A 20,928-nucleotide genomic window follows, 5' to 3' on the forward strand; every position below is an offset into this window, starting at 1 on the left:
CCTGACCCAGAGGGCAGGCATGCTGGCCTTCTTATTCACTGCCCAGGACCTAATGCTTAGAGAAGTGCTTGCATTCAGTAGTTAGGCACATGGTAAATATTCCTAGAAGGAATGAATAACCTAAAGAATGCTATGCATTTGGAATTTAAGAAATCAACACAATCTGTTTTTTTTTAACCTATCAGTCTGATTGTGTGCGCACATGCCTCACTCACTCTACGGTCCACCGCAATCTGGCCTCCACCCTCACAGCATCTGTAATGGACGGCACCCTCCTTCCTGCTCCATCCAGCAGAGGCTTCTCAATCCTTATCTTCCTGGCTTCCCAGTTCATCTTATTCTGCTAACCTTGCCCTCATTCTTAGACATCTGTCCGTCCTCCTTCAGGTTGTTCCTTCTGCCTCTTTTATAAGCTTTCCTTCAACAGTCTGCCTGTTAAGACAAGCTCCTCTCTGCCTTCTGGGTAATCTCATCCTCCCTAAGCCTTCACCAGCCCGTCACCACCAGCCCGGCACTCACCGTCCGGCGAGCGTGCCTTCATGTGCCCTGCAGCCCAGACTCCACCTCAGCTCCAGAGGCTTCCTGGAAGTCTTCAACTGTCTCAGGCACTTCAAACTTATCATGTCGAAATCACAATTCATTATTTTCCCTCCAAATCTGTTATTTCTCCAGAATTCCTCTCCATCTCCCTACTATGTAAACCAGAAACCCGGAAGTCACCCAAAACTGTCTCCATTCCCTCATTCCTCACAAATAATCAGTCAGTCAAGTCTCTTAATTTAATCTTGGAAAGAGCTCTTGAATCGATCCCTTCTTCTTTTTTTTTTTTTTTTTTTTTTTAAAGATTTTATTTTTTCCTTTTTTCTCCCCAAAGCCCTCCGGTACATAGTTGTGTATTCTTCGTTGTGGGTCCTTCTAGTTGTGGCATGTGGGACGCTGCCTCAGCGTGGTTTGATGAGCAGTGCCATGTCCGCGCCCAGGATTCGAACTAACGAAACACTGGGCCGCCTGCAGCGGAGCGCGCGAACTTAACCACTCGGCCACAGGGCCAGCCCCCGATCCCTTCTTCTTATCTTTACTTAATCTGTGTTCTCATCATTTTTCACGTGGATTACTACACAGGCCTCTTCGCTGTTCTGCCTGCCTCCAGTCCGTTCTTTTCTCTCAATATGTAATCCCTCCTGTGGTTACTTTGCTCCAGTCATCTCTGATGCTCCCCTAGAACTTGCCAAATTCTCTCTGAGTACAGGGTTTAGAGCTGCTTCCTCTGCCTGGTAGCCTCCCTGCCAATCCCTGGCATGGCTTTCTCCTTCACTTCATTCAGCTTTTTTCTCTTCACCTAAAATTATATTCCTATGTTTACATTTCTTTCTGTTTCTTCCAGTAGGCAGAAGTTCTGCCTTTTTCACTATGATATCACCAGTGACTAGAAGAGTGGGCACGCCATAAATATTCACTAAACAAATGGATGAATGAGTAGCTGTATCCAAACCATCAGCCGGCACACCACACTGGGAAACCGCAGCCTCCATGTTTGCTGCTCCCAGTGGACTGGAGCCACAAAGGAGCTTCTCAAGAGCACTGAGCACTTCTTCTCTGGCTCTCGCTTTTGGTCAGCAACAGTGTCTGACACCTGGTGGTGCTCAGTAATTGTTTCTTGGAAAACAAAACAAAACAAAACTCTTAGCCTACTTAAGCTAGCAGAATAGCTGAATTCCAGAAAAAACAATCATCTAATTTTATTAGGCTCAGTTTTGCAGAATATTTCACACCTACCACAGGTAGTCCATGGACCCAAACCCTGATTGTGTTTGAGGACAATTTTAACTATCCTTTCCTACTTTACAGACTGTAAGATGAACTTTAGCAAAGGCATTTTTGTGTCTCCCCAAACCCACCTTCTTGGATCACCGATATGAACCTGAACTAAAAATAAAGTCAGAGGTGGGGTGCTAAGTTAGCACTGGCACACATTTTCCTCGCCACCATCTCATCACTGCTTTCTTTTGGCAAAACAATAAAATACAAAAATATTGGGATGAGATGTGACTTCACTGTTTTCTAGTCCAATCTGCACTTTTCAATCTGTTGTGCAGATGGAAAAACCAAGGCCTAAAGATGTTGAGTGACTTGCCCAAGACCCTGTGGCTGGTGGCAAGATACACAGCCAGGTGGAGAGGTGACGTCATACTCGTGGCAACAGTGATGGTGGCAATCTTGGGGAATGCATCACTGGACAAGTAGAAGGCTACTTAGGGGCAGAGAGGCAGTTCCTGTGCATTTACTGTATGACATATTTCACTGCCTTGAAGCTACTCTCCTCCAATTTAGATCCCACGTGGACCCATCAAAACCATCTGGAAGGAATCCACAATGTCCTGCAGTATTTAAAGAGGGTTTGAGAAGGCCGGGCACTTTCTTGTACAGCTTCTAGACTGTCCCACAGGGACTTTAGGAATGTCCTGTGAGGAAATGAAGTTATGTTTGGGGATTTGTTTGTTATCCTGATTGGCTCTGTTACTCCTTACTGGACTTAGGATTTACTTGAGATATGGTCAGTGTATCTAAATTCAGCTCTTACCTACTGAGCTGAGAGAGAGGCACCTCATTATTTCTCCTTTTGGTTCTTCCATCACCAGGCATTGAAACTGGAGTGTGGTTACTGCCCTGTATTTCCTCATTATTTAACCACAATTCTCATCTTTTTATAGAAGGGTAGCACTTTCTCTTTTGGTTACACAGCTAACGACACTGGGTGGATACATTACCTGTTACACATTGCTACTGCCCGAGCTACTAATGGATACCAGTTTGTCTTCTAAGTGATGGCTTCTGTTTGCTTCTTGGAGAAAAACTTTGTGCTAAGCATATGGTTGAGCTTTTTATATCAGTTGTATCTTAACAGGTTAATGAAATTGTGATGTGTACCAAATAAATTGGGTCAACTTTTATCAGACACACTTTTTACATAACACAGCTTTTAATCATTTAACTTTCAAGTTTAAAATAAAAGTAGTTATGTGCCCAAATATGAAAGAGCAAAAGTGTTCTCTCAGAGATAAAACCTATATAATAGATTAAAAAGGATGCATAATAAGAACTTATAAAAGGATCTGACGAAGATTTTGATCTATAGTCCTGCATTACCTTCAACAGAGAGTCTGTGCATTTATTTCTCAGAACCCAGGATGCTCTACTAACATGACCAGATAAACCCATACTGCATCTTCATCTTTGTCAGCATTATCTTTTATGCAATAGGGTAGTCCTTAGGGAGCATTAATTGCTGGCTATCTCTTAGCTACTTAAGGGCAATCTTGGAACAATTACCATGTATTTATGGGAATGAGGCATTCACTTATTTATTGCCTTTCTCCTAAAAATCCCATAGCACTTGAGCAAGAAGATAGCAGTGTAAATACGTCCACTTATCTTTGCGGGAATTATTCCTTTCTGCATCTCCATCACCCACACAGCAGCACCACGACAGCTGCTATGGGACTCTCTTCCAAGTTAACACTGTAACGGCTATTGCTACTCAAAAGCATATGGAATCTATCCTTTCTCTTCTTTTCTCCCCCCCCCCCCTTTTTCTTGAAATAGAACAAGGACCTTGACTTAGGGATCATACAAATTTGGCTACATAAAGGTCTCTGGTCTCATTTTTAGACAAGATTGCTAGAGATATTAAGGATTCACTGTGTTTGTTGGTTAAATGTTTATGTGAAATATGCTGAGTATTTCAAATAGGCAGACAAGTGCCACAGACTATCTTATTAAACCTATTCAATTGATTTAGGATAAAAAATCCCTATTACTTCATAGGGCTATAAGTTCTTTCCCTTTTCATATAATTTAATTTACATATATATAAATTTATATATATTTGATATATAGGTGATAGTATGTGAATAAAACACATAGGAATAAGTGAAAAACACACATAATGTGATTTATCAAAGGGAGAAAATAAAGATCTGATCCTTTTCAATCCTTGTATTTACTGTTGGACGCTTATTTCCATATGTTTCATGCATAAATACACATAAGAGGACTTACATACTTAAATTGTTATTTAAAATGCTTTGCAAAGATTCATAAGCCAACTTTAAAATTATCATTTTCCTTCCAGGGAGATATAGCACAGAAGGAATAACTTGAAATGTTCATGCTAAATTAGTGACAAGGAAGTCAGAAACTATGAAAGAAATAATTACCATGTTATTTCTTCTCTCTCTCTTTCAGATTATAATCTTTACTAGGTATTGTGGCATAGCTGGATCTTTCCAAATTTTATATTTTAGGGTATTTATTTCACTCTCCTAAATATTTTCCTTATTTTAAAAAGTAATATTATGTTATTGCAATCAGATTGCAGTTTATTTACTGTTATTTAATTCAGATAAAATAATTAAAGTGTAAACTAAACTATGATGTATTCACTGTGAAATAGCAAAGGCAAGCAAACCAACCAGCCATGGGTTTTAGAGTCAGACAGACTCAGTTTGAACATCAGTCATGCCACTTACTACGGGTTAGAGGACCCATGCAGGTGAATTAACCTGAGTGTCAGTGGACAATGATACTGGTAAGAGTTGCTGTGGAGTGAAATGGTAAACTGCCTGGCACACAGCACCAATGATGGCTACCACTTAATGGGACTTTCTATGAGCTACACACTGTGCTAAATGCTTTATACATTTAGAAATGTAATCCTAACTGAGTAGGAATTGTTTTGGCGCCATTTTACAGACATGGAAATAAAGGATAGAGATGTTAAACAATTTACCCAAAGCTGCACAAGTCTTAACCGGCAGGAGCAGAATTCTAACTGGGGTCCATCTTGTTTGTTTATCTACTGCTGTGTAATAAACTATCCCAAACTTAGTGACTTACACAACAACCGTTTCATACTACTCTTAGTATTTTATAAGTTGACAGGATGGAGCTGGACAGTTCCTTCACTCCACAAGACGTTGACTGCAGCTGCAGCCATCTGGTTGGGAGTTGGGTCCTAATGTCTGAGACGGTTCATCGCAAGGCTGGCATTCAAAGCTGATTGTCTACTGGGAGCTCAGATAGAGAGACGGACAGGAGAGCCTCAGTTCTCTTCTTCGCAGTGCTGCGTGTGGCCTCACCACATGGATTGGCTTCACTCAGCACCAGAGGCCAGGGACAGGAAGGAGTGTTGCAAGAGGACAAGCTCGAATGTGCAAACATGTAAGACGCCTCCACTCGCATCACACTTGCTAATGTCCCATTGGCCAAGGCTGGTCACATGGACAAGCCCAGAGTCAGCGAGGGAGAGAATAACAGGAGGGCATGAACGCTGGAGGCCCCATTAAGGCCACTAAAGCAACAGCTGTCATCAAAAACACTCTTTTGTGTCCTCCAAACTATATTGAGCATCAGTAATTTTCTGCTCCTCTTGGGCAGTATGTTGGCCCAGGCCTCGTGGGAAGGACTTAGGAATTTCCAGCATGTGTTTTGTAAGCTTTTATACTTTCCCGTTTCCAAATATGACATAAAATTTCAATTTCATTTAAATGGTTTTAAAAGAAATTTAAGTTTTATGAAAGAAAACTACTTCTCAAAGATTTACATTATTTTTTGAGGTTTTTAATGCCATTTTGAATTGGATTTTACACATTATAATTCATTAGAGAATAAAGTAAGGAGAAATACAGTTAAGCTTTATGCCCTATCATTATTCTAATAAAAGGGAATATATAGCAATCTACTTCTTAGAGTATAGGATTAATTTTGGACTTCTAAGAAACTTTTCAAAGAAATGGCTTTGATCTCACTATTTCTCTAAAAACAGGATTTTTATTTCAAAAACTGTAATTCTTTTCTTCATTTTATACAAATTAAAATAATTTAGTTCTAATGGCATTTATGTAGATGGGTTCCACACAGAACTTTTTGTTTACAAGTTTTACTTCAGATAAAGCATTCTATATTTGTATATGAAATTTAGTTCCAAACGGAAGTATTTTACTTTAACGATCCAAAATATTTAAATTATTTCTTCAATTAACATTGACATTTAGGAGTGAATAGCTAATGGAAATGAGAAAAAAATAGATAACCTTTACTCTTGATTCATTACTTCAAGTTAAATTAGCAAATGATTTACAGGCAATAAATACCATTTCAAAGCTGTTTGGTGACCAATGCAAACTCTGATAATGTCATAGCCTAATATCAGGACTCTGAGGGTGATATCAGAAGATGACATGGGACGAAGTTATCCCCAGGGTGGCTGTGCTATTGCTATTAAGCTTTTTTTCCAGGAACTGAGATAGATACGTAAAATAAGTACAGAAGAGAATCAGTGACTTACTTTTTGTGACAACACCCTCTAGGCGAATGATATTTGGGTGGTCAAACTGACCCATGATACTAGCTTCTCTTAGAAAATCTCTTCTTTGCCGGTCCATGTGGCCACCTTTCAAAGTTTTGATGGCAACTGGGATCTCTCTTTTCCCTGGTGTCTTCAGACGCCCACTGCAGACTTCTCCAAATTCACCTTAAAATATGAACAGAAGCAGTTATTTGTTTAAACAGAATACTTATATTCCTGAAGAACTGAATTGTCCCACAGTACTATCTTCTTGTTTTTTAACATAGTGACACTCAAGTGCGTCATCTCCACATGGAGATTTCTTTCTTAAAACTTAAATTTGGAATGACAATTTGCTCGATCAGCGTTATGTATAATGAATAACAGGAGGCATTTTCACACACTGTACCACAGGAACTACCATTGACAGATGTCCCTGATCTGCTGAGAAATTACAACCAGCAGCATGGGCGATGCTAATGGAGTTCTACAGAAAGGCACTCACTGCCCGTTTCCTGTTCCTGTTCTCAACGCTGACATATGGGCCGAGCGGCGGCTCCATTCAGGCAGCCATCAGGCACGTGTAGCTGATTGGATTCCAAAGGCCACAAGCCTGGGCTTTACCACCAATGGAAATCAGTGCTCAGGTCAACTGGTATATTAAAACATATTGAAAAGCCCACGCTAAACTCAACCATAGAAAGTGATTACACAGGCTAAATTACAAGCCACATGGTTGGAATATAAATACAGTAAGAAAATCTACGGTTCGGCAATGGCTCCACTGGCCAGATTAAATAATATCCAAATATTTATCATGAATTTACTACAAATACACCCAGTGCTAGAGGGCTACGAGTTTCAAGGAAGTAAAGACTTGGTTCTCAGGAGCTTGCTGTCTAGTAGGAGAATTCAGACATAAATGAAACACTTAAGAAGGTAAGAACCAATTCTTGCAAATGCTGTATTAGTTAAGCAAGAACAGTGGGAGCAGGGAGACTTCCTGGAGGAGAGGGAACTTTTGCTGGACCTTGAACGAAGCATAGGATTTGGATGTTCCAGAAAAACAAGGACATACCAAGCAGGGGTGCATGAAGGAGTGAGGGAAGTGAAGACAAAGATTCAAAGGTCAGAAACAGTGACGAGAATGACATGGACGTGGCGCACTAGGGAGATGAGGCTGACTGGGGGGTGATTGTGGACAGAAGGCTGGAGGCTTTCTCTGTGCAATGCAGTAAGGTTAGGACAGCTGGAACAGCAGACTTGAGTTTTCTAGGGCCAAGTACCTGCATTTACTTAAGAGCATGATGCTTGATCCCCAATTCATTCATCTATAGAGTGAAGATAATAATAAAATCTTCTATAAGCCAACAACATCCCTTCCCCACAAGGATACTGGGAAGATCAAAAGTGATAATATATGTGAAAGTGTTTATAAACTGTAAAGTGTTATTCATGTGCTTTAATTTATATAGATGTTTATAAAGGTGAAAAGAATGAAAATTCAAATATCTTTAGTTGGTGTATTGGCTGGCGGGTCTGGCCAATAGTTGGATGCAATGTAAGTTTAAGTATAGAGGATCAAATTCAATTTTTATAGTACCGTAGATTTCAGTTATCCATATTTTCTTTGGACCAGCTCATTACAGTTAACTAAACGTTGACTATACATGAATACTAACTGCCTTTTCGTGTAGATGCTAAGATTTTTTTTTTAAGTAAAAAAACCCAAAATGAAACTAGATAGGAAACAAGTCAAAACTTGCTTCCTAAATTATGCATAAACATGTCTGCTATAAAAAGAAGGCAGTCTAATAAGAGAGTTTGTTCTTTGTGCTACAGAAGCAAACAAAACACTGGCTACAGAACGTATTCTCTAAATTCAGTGCATATGATATTGGGGTTTTACTAATCTTGCATAAATCTGACATCAAAATAAGAACAATCTTTTTTTACTTATTGACACTCTCAACATTTTGGGGTTAAACGCTCTTATGCTCACAGGAAAAAGAAGCCACAGTTTTCAGTTTTGCTTGTAATAATGTTTTTGATTTTTTAAAGATTTCTCTTGGACAAAAAAAAATGGCAAGTGATAGAAATTTTCAACATTTTTCTATTGAGGTTCTGAACCTTGAGAGAAAAGGGATGCACTGTGTTTAAATTAATGTCTGATACATCCAGGCCTACTAACATACTTGAAATCCGTTCTCAGATCATTTTAGTTTGAGGTAATGAATATCCAGCACAAAACAAATATTTTTTTTCTTTTGTTTTGCCTCAATAAATCTGCCAGTAAATATAAAGATGTAGCAATATTTTAAAACCCCTCACCTACCATAAGCTCATAATCTAGTGATTTTCTGTTAACATTTCATAGTAATTCAAATAAACTTCTGAATATAGGGAAATGAATAGAGAATTCTGTGGGTACTTTATTAAGGCAGGCATGCTGGTAATTTTCTTTGCTTTTCTGTTGTCTGAAACTCATGTATCTTATTAACACCATGCAGGTGTTTTCTTCGTGTCAAGCTCTGCAGGATCAAGTTTATCACACTTATTTCAGTAACACTAAATACCGTCACCTCAATGAAAGATCTGAGGCTCCTACCACATTCTTCAGCTAAGTCCAAAAATTCAGTCATACAATGTATTAAAACCCTTACCCGCAGTATGCCTGGATGTATCAGACATACCCGGCAGAGAGGAAGAAATATTTTAAATTACACGCATGCTTTCAGATATTGCCAAAGACTGGTCCACTAGACGATGCCATGTAGCAAGTGCAGGGGCCCGCCTATAACCGTAAACAAGAGAAAGCTTTCCTCAGTAAGATCTGTGCATGTTTACATATATTGGGTAGTCCATTGTTAACTCATTGACTAGAAGAATATGGTGTTAACTACTGTTTTTTTCTTTTCTGATACATTGTTACCATCATTATTACAAAGGTAGCACTTACATAGTGCTTATCATGAGCCAGGTCTGAAAACTAAATATCTATTTTAATCTCGACAAACTTTCAAGGTGGGTACCACTATCATCCCCACTTTACAGATAAGGAAACTGAGGCACACACGCTACGTAACTTGTCCACGGTGACATAACTAGAAAGTGGTAGAGCTGTAATTTGGACCCAGGCAGTCTGGCTCCGGAGTCCATGCTTATAAGCATTGTTCTCTGCTGTCTGGGGTGTTTGTCATAGTAAATATTTTCTTGTGTTAGTATGCTAAATTACCAACTGGTGACAATGGTGTCTTCAAACCAACTAGCATTCAAATACAGCAACTGGATGCCCATAGGCGGATGGAATGATGAAACCATGTACTAGTTTTCCTGCACGACAAAATGGAAATGGGGACCTACCTCCAAGATGCCGCATGTTAGAGGGTCTGCAAAAAATCACTACAGTCTATCCAGCTTCAAGAGAGCAAAGAAAATTCCATCTAGGATAACGGATCTTCTGCCACCGAGAGGCCATTCACTGGCTAACAACCCCACCTACCTCCATGGATGGTGGTAAAACCTTTCTGGACAAGCAGTTGTGCCGTATAATACATAGGGCCATATTAAAATACCAATTAGTACTGGCCTTTCCACAAGAAGCCTATAAAATAGAACTAAACCTGTGAGAGGGCCGCGGAGGCATGAGGGACAATCCGTCCTGCAGGACTCTCACACCATGATCCCCTGGAGGCTTCCCAGGATTTTACTCCTTCTGTTTCGAGATTCCGGTCCTCCCCTTCCTCCAGACCCCGAGGGTCACTGCCACAAAGAGCCACACTCCTGATGGTTTTTAAACACAGCCCTCGGGTGTAATAAGGCGCTTCTTTCTTCACACTTGCTGTTTCCCTCTGACGGGACTCTGCACAAGCCGCCCCTCTTCCTCCCTTGTCCCCGTCCCCCTCAGTCCTTCTCTATGTGGATGGCTTCTTCGCAGTAGTAAAGGCCAAGAATTGAGGTCCCTCCTTCAGAAAACTTTTTCTCTGATCAACCCATCTATTTTAGTCTCCAACTACCATCAGTTCCTTCCAAACGAAAAAGAAAAAAAGAGCCATCAGAAGCTGACCTTGCGCTCAGAGTGGGTTATGTGATTCTCCTATCAGACATTATACCAGCCCTTTACAAGGTTACTTTTGTGACCATGATAAAATGAGAAAGAGCAAGGCCACTGCATAATTCTGCCTGAGCACAGACAAAGGCAAGGTCAGAGTGCAAAAATACTAAACATCCCCTCCTCTCTTGGCTAAAATGAGTGACGGCTACTTCTGTACCAGTTATAACCTTATCCTTGCTCTAATCTCCACTCCCTGTAGATAAGATTCGTTAAGATACTGTGGTGTAAGACCTGAAATTAGGGCCCAACAGTGTGTGCTGCTTTGATATCTGGGGGAAACGGGGAGGGCCTCAAATGGCCTTACCACGGTTCTCCTCCCCACTCTGCTCCCACAGATAAACACCCCTCCTTATCAAATGGATCAGATACAGCTCCTTGTCCCCGAGGAACAGGTTTCACTTTCCGGCTAGCCTGTGGCACGACTCAAAGAAACCCATCACATCTTCCTGAGGGAACCAGGGGGCAGGCACCCCACCCTCTTGGTACCTCAAAGCCTGTCTCCCACAGCCCCTGGGGGTTCACTCGGTTCCCAAGTGCCACCCCCCATGTGGCGTGTGATGTCCTCCTCCCCCCAGCTGTGAGCGTAATTAATGAATATCTGTCAATCTCATCTGTCCAATATAGGGCACTCAATCATCCCATAACCCTAGGGTGGGAATCTGTAGCTCACCGACAGGGCGAACAGGAGGCAATTAAAACAGACAGCCACAGAATCGCCGGTGCTTTCTGATCGCTTCTAATCTAGGGCGGACTCCTGCTTCCTTAGACCCTCTCCCAAATCACCCAACCAGGGCGCCAAACCTATAATTGGTTCTTCTTAAAACCCTCCTACTGACACACACTGCAGTCCCCATGCTGTGTGTTTTCTTTGCTGAAATGAGGAATAAACCCAACTTTCTGAACTATAGTGTGTTGCTGGGGTCTTTGACTTGAGAGCACTGACGTAACATATTTATTGTGTAGCACTTTCCACTATTTGAAATTATCTTTCAAACTCATTTTTAACTAGTTTACTCACTTAATAACTATTGCTCCATTTCAACTCCTCCCCTGATCCTGTCCTGTCCACTTAAACTCACGCAGGCGTGGGCCTTGACTGTCCCTATCTGCTGTTGTATCCACAGCGCCTGGAACAGAAGACACCTCTTTAATATTTGGTGCATGAATGAAATGAATGAATGAGGGGAAAAGATCACTCTAGACTCCAAGTTGGGATATCTTAGAGTAGAGCCAGAAGACAGAGAACTTTCTAGCATGCTAGTTTTTTTATTGGCCTAGTCTCTTCTGCTTTCCTTTCATTGTGTGCAGTCGAGAGATGCCTCAATATTTTCTGTAGTCAGCTTGTTTTTTTAACTTAACTGTACACAGTCCACTTTCCTTCCAGAGTATACAGACAACAGGAAGAATATTTTTAAGTGTCATATAAAGAGTTAAAAAAGAAGAGCCATAGACGAAAAACATAGAACAGATTTTTAATTCAGTTCTAGATGAATCTATTAGTCTCTTAAGGTCTTAAGGTAAATTCCATTATTATTAATGCTACAGGAGGGTCACTACCCAATTGCATTTCCTGTCTGTCATTCAAGGATGAAATATCAGAATCCCTATGACTAATTCTTTCTGGTTTCTTCCCAACACACAGCACACCTTCTACGTAGGAAAAAGAACAACCCTTTTTAGAAAATTTATAATCTCACACCAGTTGAGATCATATTTGAATACTTCTGATTCAACTTGACAGAAAGTTTTCTCATGTTTAACAAGGCTTGTCAAAAGGAGGAGTCGACGAAGACTTGGGAGAAGACGGGTTCTCAGAAGGCAGGGCTTCTATTTCTGGCTCCACCACTAACTTGTTTCCTGGCGTTAGAGGAAGTCATAGTACTTCTTCTGCCTCACTACCATTGTGGGTGGGTCGAATACCTACCACCTATCTACTTCTGGAGAGACAGTGATCAACATGTAAATATTTGCAAAGCTTTCCGAGTCTTAGAAAGGTTCCATGCAACTACTGAGTCTTTTGAAATTGTGCTGATACCACAGAGGAAACGCTAGACATGCTGCTCTAGCACCTTCATTGCTCAGTTCTTAAGGTCTAGGCCAGGAAGCAGGATTTCTTTCAGACCTGAAAGTGAGGTTTTTAACTTCCTTATCAAAAAATAGGTAGAGATTTCTTTAGTGAGTGAGTTAAGTAACAAATTTTCCATTTTTTCCCACGTAACCTTCCAGCCTCTTTGTCTTTTTGGGTAAGTTTTTATTACTTTCTGCTAAAACATCCTCCTGAATACAACACTGTCTTCAAGGAGATTACAATTTTCTCTACCTCTGGTATCCTGATGTCCAGATACTACCTATCGAGTACTCTTATTCAAGTCATTTTGACTTTTCAAACTTGCTGACACCTCTACCCCTAGAATAGCGTTTTAATCCAGTACATCAGCCGCCGCCAGATGGCCTCTCACATCACCTGCTACTCTTTAGAATAAAAAATACTTGCATTTCAAAACTCTGCTTGATGCTGTATCAAAATTAATTATCCATTCTGCCATCAGAAGAATCACGTTAGAAATAAAATCTAATTAAAAAATCTCCATGACTCAGAGAAAGTTACTCCACATTTTTGCGTCTCAGTTTCCTTATCAATAAGACGTGACTGTCTGTTGTGCAGAAGTGAAGGTACCCAGCCCTACCCCTGGCAGCTCCTAGTTTTGTTACCACACTTTTCCACTTGCCCTCCGGCCATGTCCTCCCTGCAAATGAAACCTAGGACCAATTCACCTACCTGCTGGGCTCTTCGCCCACAGTCAGGCTGCTGAGCCCTCTGCCTGGGACAGCAGCACCACTAGAAACCATGGCTCTTGCTCAGCTATGTTCCCTTCTCAGTGTACATCCCATCTCAGGGCAATGTCTCTCACCAGCACCAACTACTGCCTTTAGGCTGTTCAGATCCCAATGCACACTTGTAGCTCATATTTCTCTCTTGAACTCTAGACTCGTATAACCCCCCCAGGAGTCTCCTAGGGGCCATCTTATCATCTCTTGTATATTAGTCAGCATTGGCTCCTATAAGAAAATACCACAGACCGGGTGGCAGAAATAACAGAGGTTTATTTTCTCACAGTTCTGGAGGCTGAGAAGTCCAAGATCAAGGCACAGGCTGATTCAGTTCCTGGTGAGGGCTCTCTTCCTGGCTTGCAGATAGCTGCCTTCTCACCATGTCCTCACATGGCTTTCCCTTGCTGAGGCCATAAAGAAAGAAAGAGATCTCGCTCTCTTCCTCTTCTTATAAAGCCACCAATCCTATCAGATTAGGACCTCACCCTTATGACCTCCTTTAACCTTAATTAAAACCCAGAAGCACTATTTCCAAATATAGTCATATTAGGGGTTGGGGCTTTAACATAGGAATTTTGGAGGGGGGACACAATTCAGTCCACAGCATCTCTTAAAACCCACTTTACCATCTTCATCCCTTAGTTCATTTTGTAGCTGTGTGTGGTTTAATATTGGCTCTCTGAAGATATCCATGTTCTAATCCACAGAATCTGTGAATATGTTACCTTATGTAGAAAAAGGGACTTTACAGATGTAGTCAGTTAATGATCTTGAGACGTGAGTATCCTGGATGACCCAGGCGGGCCTAATGTAATCACAAGGGTTCTTATAAAAGGGAGGCGGGTGGGACCATCAGGGAAGGAGATGGAATGATGGAAGCAGAGGTAAGAGAGTCAGAAAGAGACTTGAGGATGCTATGCTGCTGGCTTTGAAGATGGAGAAAGGGACACAAGCCAAGGACTGCAGGAGACCTTGGGAAGCTGAGAAAGCCAAGGAGAGAGATCTCCCCTGAGTGCCCAGAATGAATCAGTACTGTCAATGCTCTGACTCTAACACACTGAGACTTTTGGCCTTCTGACTTTATCATTAATTTTTGTTTTTTTAAGCCGCTAATCTGTGATAATACACATATGGCTCAAGCACAGTCTTGGCAGGAAGTGAGTTCTCAAACATGAGTTTCCATTTTAGGCTGGATAATACCCCCCTTTTAAGCACAATTTCTGGCTGCTCTGCAATGTGCCCTTTTACGTTCTCCTGTTAACAGCGCTTCGCCCACAGGTGTAAGTTTCTGTTCCTTTGTCTCTCTCACTGTGCTGTGAAAGTTTGTTTTCATTGTCATCCCAGTGTCTATCACAGCGACTACCATGGGTAACTAATGAGTACTGAATACATGCTTGGCCAGACATCCTCAGGACAGACGCCTTCATCAGGATGTAAGTCTCTATGTGAACATTTTCAGGTGTTATCTGAGGCGGCAACCATGAGAGAATATCATTTGCTCGTGTGTGTGAATTCCTGCGCTAGCACAAATAAGACATTTTGGAATTCAGTCAGGCAATAAAAATTATCAGTATTCGTGGTGGAGGGCTTGTGTGTGGACAAGCATGACTAAGAGGAGCCAGTAGCCAGTCAGTTACAGTGGTCAAATGTTTTCAAAAACGGGAGAAAAAGCATCTTCCCCAAAATACATAGATAATTATTTTGATTTAAAAAGCCAATGAGTGTCTTGAATTACTATTAAAAATGATATTATCTGGGACTTTAATAGCAGTAAAGACTTTGCTTAGCTTTAATATACTAAAGGTTTATAAATAAAACTATAATATTAGATCATTTTATCTTAAACTAAAGAAAATATGCACAGATAAGCACTAATACCTCTGTAAATTAAACCATGATTCAGAATTGGAGACATTTTAATGAGATTTTATTTATTCTCAAGGGATAATAACAGGCAGATATTCTAATAAAATAATAAACATTAAAAAATTTGTTTTCATGTTAAGGCACTATTTTCACTAACGTAAACCTTATTATTTTAGGTAAAATCTTCTTCAGTCAGTTTTGTCTTTCAGAAGACATTCATTATATTTTATCTTTTTAAAAAGTTTATGCTTCATTACATTATTTATTCAAAAAATACTGTTTTTCACCAAGTCCTAGTCCTAGATTGCAATATATACCATTTATTAAATGTACCTCTAGGAAGAAAATACTTGCACCAGTTAAACTCTGAATGTTATCAATTGTAAGACACAACCTAAATTGAGTCATATTAAAATGTGAACATTTACTAGAGCAAAACTTGAAAGAAGAGAAGAAATCACCCATAGACCAAATAACTGGAATCAATCTCATTTTGGTGTATATCCTTCTAATCTATTTCCTAAGCATAAATTTTACGTTTTCTTTTCCTAAAGCTGTAACCATCCTGTATAGTATTCTTCTGTACGTACTTTATATTCACTTATGTTCCAGCATATGCAGTTTCCATGCTATTACACATAACATAACTAATTTTAACAAATCCCCTTTTAAAGAGTTTGACGTCGGTCTCAATTTTTTCCATTATTTTTTAAAAACCAGCGTTTACCATCAAATGTCATATGAGTTATTATTATAAGCATTATAGAGCAATATTTTTGCAATTTAAAATTTGTTGTAATTTAACTCCATTACATTAACGGAACAATAAGCACTTACAATATTCTTTTTGAAACAAAGCCAAAAGAAGTGATGAAACAATTTTCGTTTAGGGAGACACCCCAACCTAAGAAAAATGCCCAGCACCACGTCATTAATCCAAGATACAAGTCAAACAAGTGTTTTTCCAGCTCATACTTTTCTCTGGGGAGTAAAATGTTAACATTCTGTAAAAGAGTTTGTGTAAAATTGGATTTATCTGTTTTTTCTATTTATGTGTTGGGTAAAATTTGGCAAAAACCCTCAAAATTTGAATCTGAAATTTCCTTTGTGGAAAAAACACCTGTTAAATACTGATGGGGTTTATGTAACGGATACAGGAGAGTACAGGTTCCTATTCCTCCTGAGTTTTTGTAAAACACAGCTTTCTAGATACTTGTCTCCTTTATCCAGTTTTTACATTTATTGTCATAAAGTTGTTTATAATATTGATTTTTAAGTATTTGTTTTATGAGTAGTTATACATTTTTCTTTGTCCTCTGTAATATTGTTGACATGCATTATGCTTTTATTAGCCTATTTTGCCAGAGTTTTAGAATTTTATAATATTTCTAAGGAAATAACTTGATTTTGTTGCTATTTTGTTTTCTATTTTACTGTTTTTGATATTTCTTTCCTACTTTCCTATTTCTAATTTCTTTGCAATTATTCTATTTCTCTTTTTCTAAATTAAGTTGGACCCTTACCTAATTAATTTTTAGGAGTTTTTCATTTCTAAAATAAGTATTTTAAGGCTATACAGTCACCTCTAAAGTACAGGCATTCGTTGTGCCCATAGTTTTAAGATGCAGTTTTTCATTATCATTTACTTCCGGGGATATTCCAATTTATGTTAAAATAACCCATGAGTTGTTTAATTACATTAAAAATAATCAGCAAGTTCTTTGAAAATGTTTTAAACTTTCTAATTTTTTAAGTTACCTTTCTATTTATTAGCTTCTAACTTAATTGTAGTTTGGTTAGAAATGTATCCCGTAAAAATGTGATTTGTTGCAAACTTCTTTATGGCCTAGTACACGGTCAATTTCATAAATACTTCGTGTGCTTGAAGAGAATGTGATTCTGCTAATTTGGCTTTATTATCCTTTCTATAGAATTTGTTAACTGTATTGCTCACATCCTCCAGCCTCATTGATTTTTTTCCTCCTTGAGCTAGAAGTTAAAGGAAGTGTATCAAAAATTCCACCATATTGGCAGATTTATTAACTTCTGGCTGTACTACGACTGTTAAGTTTTGCTTTCCACTTTTGGGACACGTCTTTATCCATCTCATTGTTGAGAGACGTAGGAAGCTAAAGCCCAGAACTGTTGTTTCTAATACTGAATGCTGCCTCAGAAATTATGAAACTGTTGCTTACAAAGTGCTACAATAGGCCACCCTTTGAGCTTGAGCACGTCCATTTTAAAACTTGGAAAAACTGCTATTTCTTAATATACCTATACTCATTGCTTCCCACTGTATGAAATAATAAAAATAATAGTTAAGTAGGTAATAGGCATCATTTTAAATGCTTTATATAAATTAATTCATTTAAAATATATATTACTGAACTAACAGATTATGAAAATTTAAAAAATACTATGTCCTTCCAGCTTGTTTAAATGAGCCACGGATAATAATAGAATTAACTAATTTGGGACGTCCAGAGAGATCCACATACTTTGGAATCTCAAGGGGAGACAAACATACCCTTCTCCACGGTGTCTGCTAACATGCTCTCATTGCTGGAGCGCCTCACTGCTCTCATCCAGGGTGATAATCCTGTTGTCCTTAAGGATAGGAACAGTATGTGGAAGGAATTAAATTTTTAATGAACTAAAAATCTATACTTTTCGTATGGTAACTGCAACCTCAAATTTAAGCCTATATTGCTTTCAGTGTCCCCAAATTAGTCATGGAAAGCAGTAGCCACCCAAGACTAGATGGCACTGTTCATCACTTCTGAAAGGGGAATTAATGGGTTCAGTTCCACTCCTTGAGCTCTGCAGAAGGATCTGCTGCAATTACATGAACAACATCTAGTCCTATTGATTAGATTAAAATGCAAGAAATGGCCGACAGCTGCAACATTATCAGAAGTTTCAAGTCTGTTCTAAGTTTAGCCCTGTATTTTTAAATCAAAAGAGTTAAAGAAAAAAGTGTAGAATTTAAAAAACAATAGGCCAATGGAAGTAAAGAGACATGCATTTGTAATAATGTGAATATTTATCATAGAACTCATCGAAATTGAGATTAATAAACAGAATTTTCAGAAACTTTTGAAAAGCACTTTGTGCCGGCATATAAGACTGCAGCAGAGCAGAGAAAGATGCTAAACACTTGTTGTTTCTTTCTCTTTTGTACATATGGAAGGCCAGATAATTGCTTTGTATTTCACTGCACAGAAAATCTAGAATCAGGGAAAGTACGAGCATGTTCCTGTTCGTGTCAGTGGAATAAATGAAAGCTGTGTGCCACCTGTCATGGATGCTATGTTTCCTTTAGATTAGAAAAGAACAACTGTCAGAAAAAAAAAAACCCACAGCTAAAGAGTAAAATATATTCCATTTAGTCTGCATATATGGAGACATTTTTATTTGAGATACTATAAAACTGGTATTTCCACACACTAGTGCTATCTTGAGATAAAAATAGATCAGCCTATTTCTCCATCCATCACTTGCTTTTATGTTTTATTTAATCAAATAAATTTTGAGAGTCAGAGAGTCAGAAATCAATATATATTAGAAGACATTAGAAGAGTATATTTATTTTTGAGGTATGAGCATTGAAAACACAGTAGGCCTGGCTTCTGGTTAAAGATGTAGCATAAAGCATGCTTATTTCATCCCCTCTCTGATGCCCCTCTAGTAACAGAAAAAAGAAAACACCAGGTGTAGCCCTGTAGGACAGAGGACAAAGGATGAGACTCAGTGGATGAGAGCTCAGCAAGTTTTTGAAGACGGAGAGTGATCAGGGAGGACTAACGGGTATAGTGGGGAATACAAAGCAAGGCAACGGATTGCTTTTGTTGAAAGGAGAGAAATTCACGTGGCGGAACCACAGATGGACTCCTGGCTTAGATGCACCCACTACGGCCAAGGGCAGGAGAGAGGCGTGGGCCCCAAACGGGGCAAGAGTGTAGTCTGAAAGTTTTACAAGGAAGAGTTGACCACTAATTCCCACAAAATGGCAAAAGATTCCTTTCTAGAAAAAAATGAATATTCCCAGGGAAAATACAAACTGCATATTGGCATTCGAGTATCTCCAAGAAACAGCCCCCTAACCACTCAAGGTTAACATGCCTGCATTCTCACCCAGAGCCCCCAGCAGCACCTCAGTGAAACGATGGAAAGCCAGGATCACCCCACATGTGAGAAGAGTCCCTAACGTGAAAGAGAGGCAAAGACAATAAAACAGAAACAAGGACACCAGGAGGAACAGTGATGATGTGTGACAAGACAGTTCATCTGTCAAGAAAGACCTGTATGCTAAAAGAAAGAAAGAATAAGAAAGTTAGAGAGATACCTGGAACAAATCTACATTTACAAAGAACAAACCCAAACACCGAAAATTGAGTTTAATGATTAAGATGGTAAAAACTCAATCCAGGGGTTTCATAAATGACCAACAGGAATTCCACAGAGAATAAAGAGAACTCAAGTGACGAAAATCACATAGAAATAATACTGAAGATTTTCAAAGTGCTCACGTCCCACAGTGAAGGAGCCTCAGTGTGCGCAGCTCCTCAATACGGAACGCCAAGGCAGAGCCCCCAGGCCTGGAGGGGCCAGCAGCAGGGCTGCCCGCTACAAGACCGCGGAGCAATGACTTTAAAATTCAGAGGGAAAAGTGTCTTCAACTTACAAGTCTACGCCCTGACTAATTATTTATTGTATTTATTGAAAAAACATTTTCAGAGATAAAAGAACTCAGAAAATGTAATTGCTCTGCAAACTCTCCACTCTTAGTGAGGAAACCAATGGAGGATTTGTTCTGGCAAAATGAAGATGGTAAACAGAAAGACCACAGGATACAGGAAACAGAGGCTCCAACTTAGATAAGTGACCAGGAGAAAGGATGAGACCCATGCTTCAGTGCAAATGGAAGCAGAGAGCAGGCTTCGTGAAGGCAGTCGCTCACGTGGCAGAGTCTGGATACACTGAATGATGCTCTGGTCTGGAGTGGCCTGGAGCAGAGGGTGGCAAACTTTTCCTATCAAGGGCCAGATGATGACAGTTTTAGGCTTGCAGAAAATTCCAACTTTTTTGCAACTCGTTAATTCTGCAGTCGCAGGGAGGGCAGTTGTAGACAATAAGTAGACAGATGGGTGTGGCCGCGTCCCAGCAAAACAGGCAGTCTGGGCGGTGCACCATGGTTTGCTGAGCCCTGCTCTAGAGAAGCTCAGCCGTGAATGAATTTCAGGAGCAACCTCAAGAGGACGCAGAAGAGCAAGCCCACTCTGGAGAAGGTGGCCTCATCAGAAAGCACCTGTACAATTCAGCAGTCAAGTTCAGAGAGGCCACACCATTCTCGCCTCCCAGCTCAGCAGAAAACGACGTCTGACTACGCAGAGCTCCCACATCAGAAATCTTAGCAGAAAGGGCACAAACATTTTACAAACATTAGTACAGTACTTGGGAAACAACTTACATTTCCATTTTGATTATAGGTAAGAAACTACCATAAGTATTAAGAATAGTCCCTGTAGTTGTTCAAATAATATATAGAGACGAGTATGATATTTAATGTTGTAAACATAGCATCGATTACCAAGGTGGCAGCCATATTGAGAGGAGAGGTGGGTGTCGTAAGGAAGCTAAATCTATGGATGATGTCTGACCTTGAGGTGGACGTGGAAGCAACCATCCGAATGGAAACGCAGGGTCGGCTAAGAAGGACTGCCCGAGGAGCAGGACCAGGAGCTGGATGGGGCAGGGCAGGAGTGGTGGC

General features: G+C 39.8%; 1 protein-coding gene across 11 annotated transcripts in view; it reads right to left on the minus strand.

The window, feature by feature from the left end:
* Nucleotides 1–20,928, minus strand: part of EPHA6 (EPH receptor A6) — a 779,380-nt gene that overhangs the window by 173,775 nt on the left and 584,677 nt on the right. For all 11 annotated transcript variants that reach the window (XM_070582909.1, XM_070582911.1, XM_070582908.1 and 8 more), the window contains one exon: nucleotides 6,347–6,532. In XM_070582909.1, the coding sequence (XP_070439010.1) occupies nucleotides 6,347–6,532 (186 nt within the window). The remainder of the gene's footprint in view (nucleotides 1–6,346; nucleotides 6,533–20,928) is intronic.

This window comes from Equus przewalskii, chromosome 18, assembly GCF_037783145.1.
Source record: "Equus przewalskii isolate Varuska chromosome 18, EquPr2, whole genome shotgun sequence".
NCBI lineage: Eukaryota > Metazoa > Chordata > Mammalia > Perissodactyla > Equidae > Equus > Equus przewalskii.